The sequence below is a fragment of the Eimeria mitis genome, genomic scaffold, assembly GCF_000499745.2.
Source record: "Eimeria mitis Houghton genomic scaffold, Emh_scaff693, whole genome shotgun sequence".
Taxonomy (NCBI): Eukaryota; Apicomplexa; class Conoidasida; order Eucoccidiorida; family Eimeriidae; genus Eimeria; species Eimeria mitis.
In genome coordinates, this window is record NW_013575025.1 from 12783 (window position 1) to 13061 (window position 279).

The following is a 279-nucleotide window of genomic DNA, read 5'->3' on the forward strand; positions in this document are numbered from 1 at the left end:
TACTTGAGTGAAGCAGAAGATGACAGAAGGGCTTTGCTGCTGCAGCCGCTGCCGCAGCCGCGGCCTCAGACTCCACCAAAATATATAATGAGGGGGGGGAGAGCAGCAACAGCAGCAGCAACAGCAGCAACAGCAGCAGCAGCAGGGGATGCAACTCTTGCTGCTGCGTATAGAACGCTGCTGCGGCTGGATATCTCCGGCTGCAAGCTTGCTGCTGCTGCTGCTGTTGCTGCTGTTGCTGCTGCTGGAGTCGGGATAGTTGCTGCTGTTGCTGCTGCT

General features: G+C 57.7%; 1 protein-coding gene across 1 annotated transcript in view; it reads left to right on the forward strand.

The window, feature by feature from the left end:
* EMH_0019960 (uncharacterized protein) overlaps positions 1–11 on the forward strand; it is a gene marked incomplete at both ends in the record, with an annotated part of 5908 nt that extends 5897 nt beyond the window's left edge. Inside the window, one exon of the mRNA XM_013501467.1 lies at positions 1–11. Coding sequence (XP_013356921.1) covers positions 1–11 — 11 coding nt within the window.
* Between the last annotated feature and the right edge of the window lie 268 nt (positions 12–279).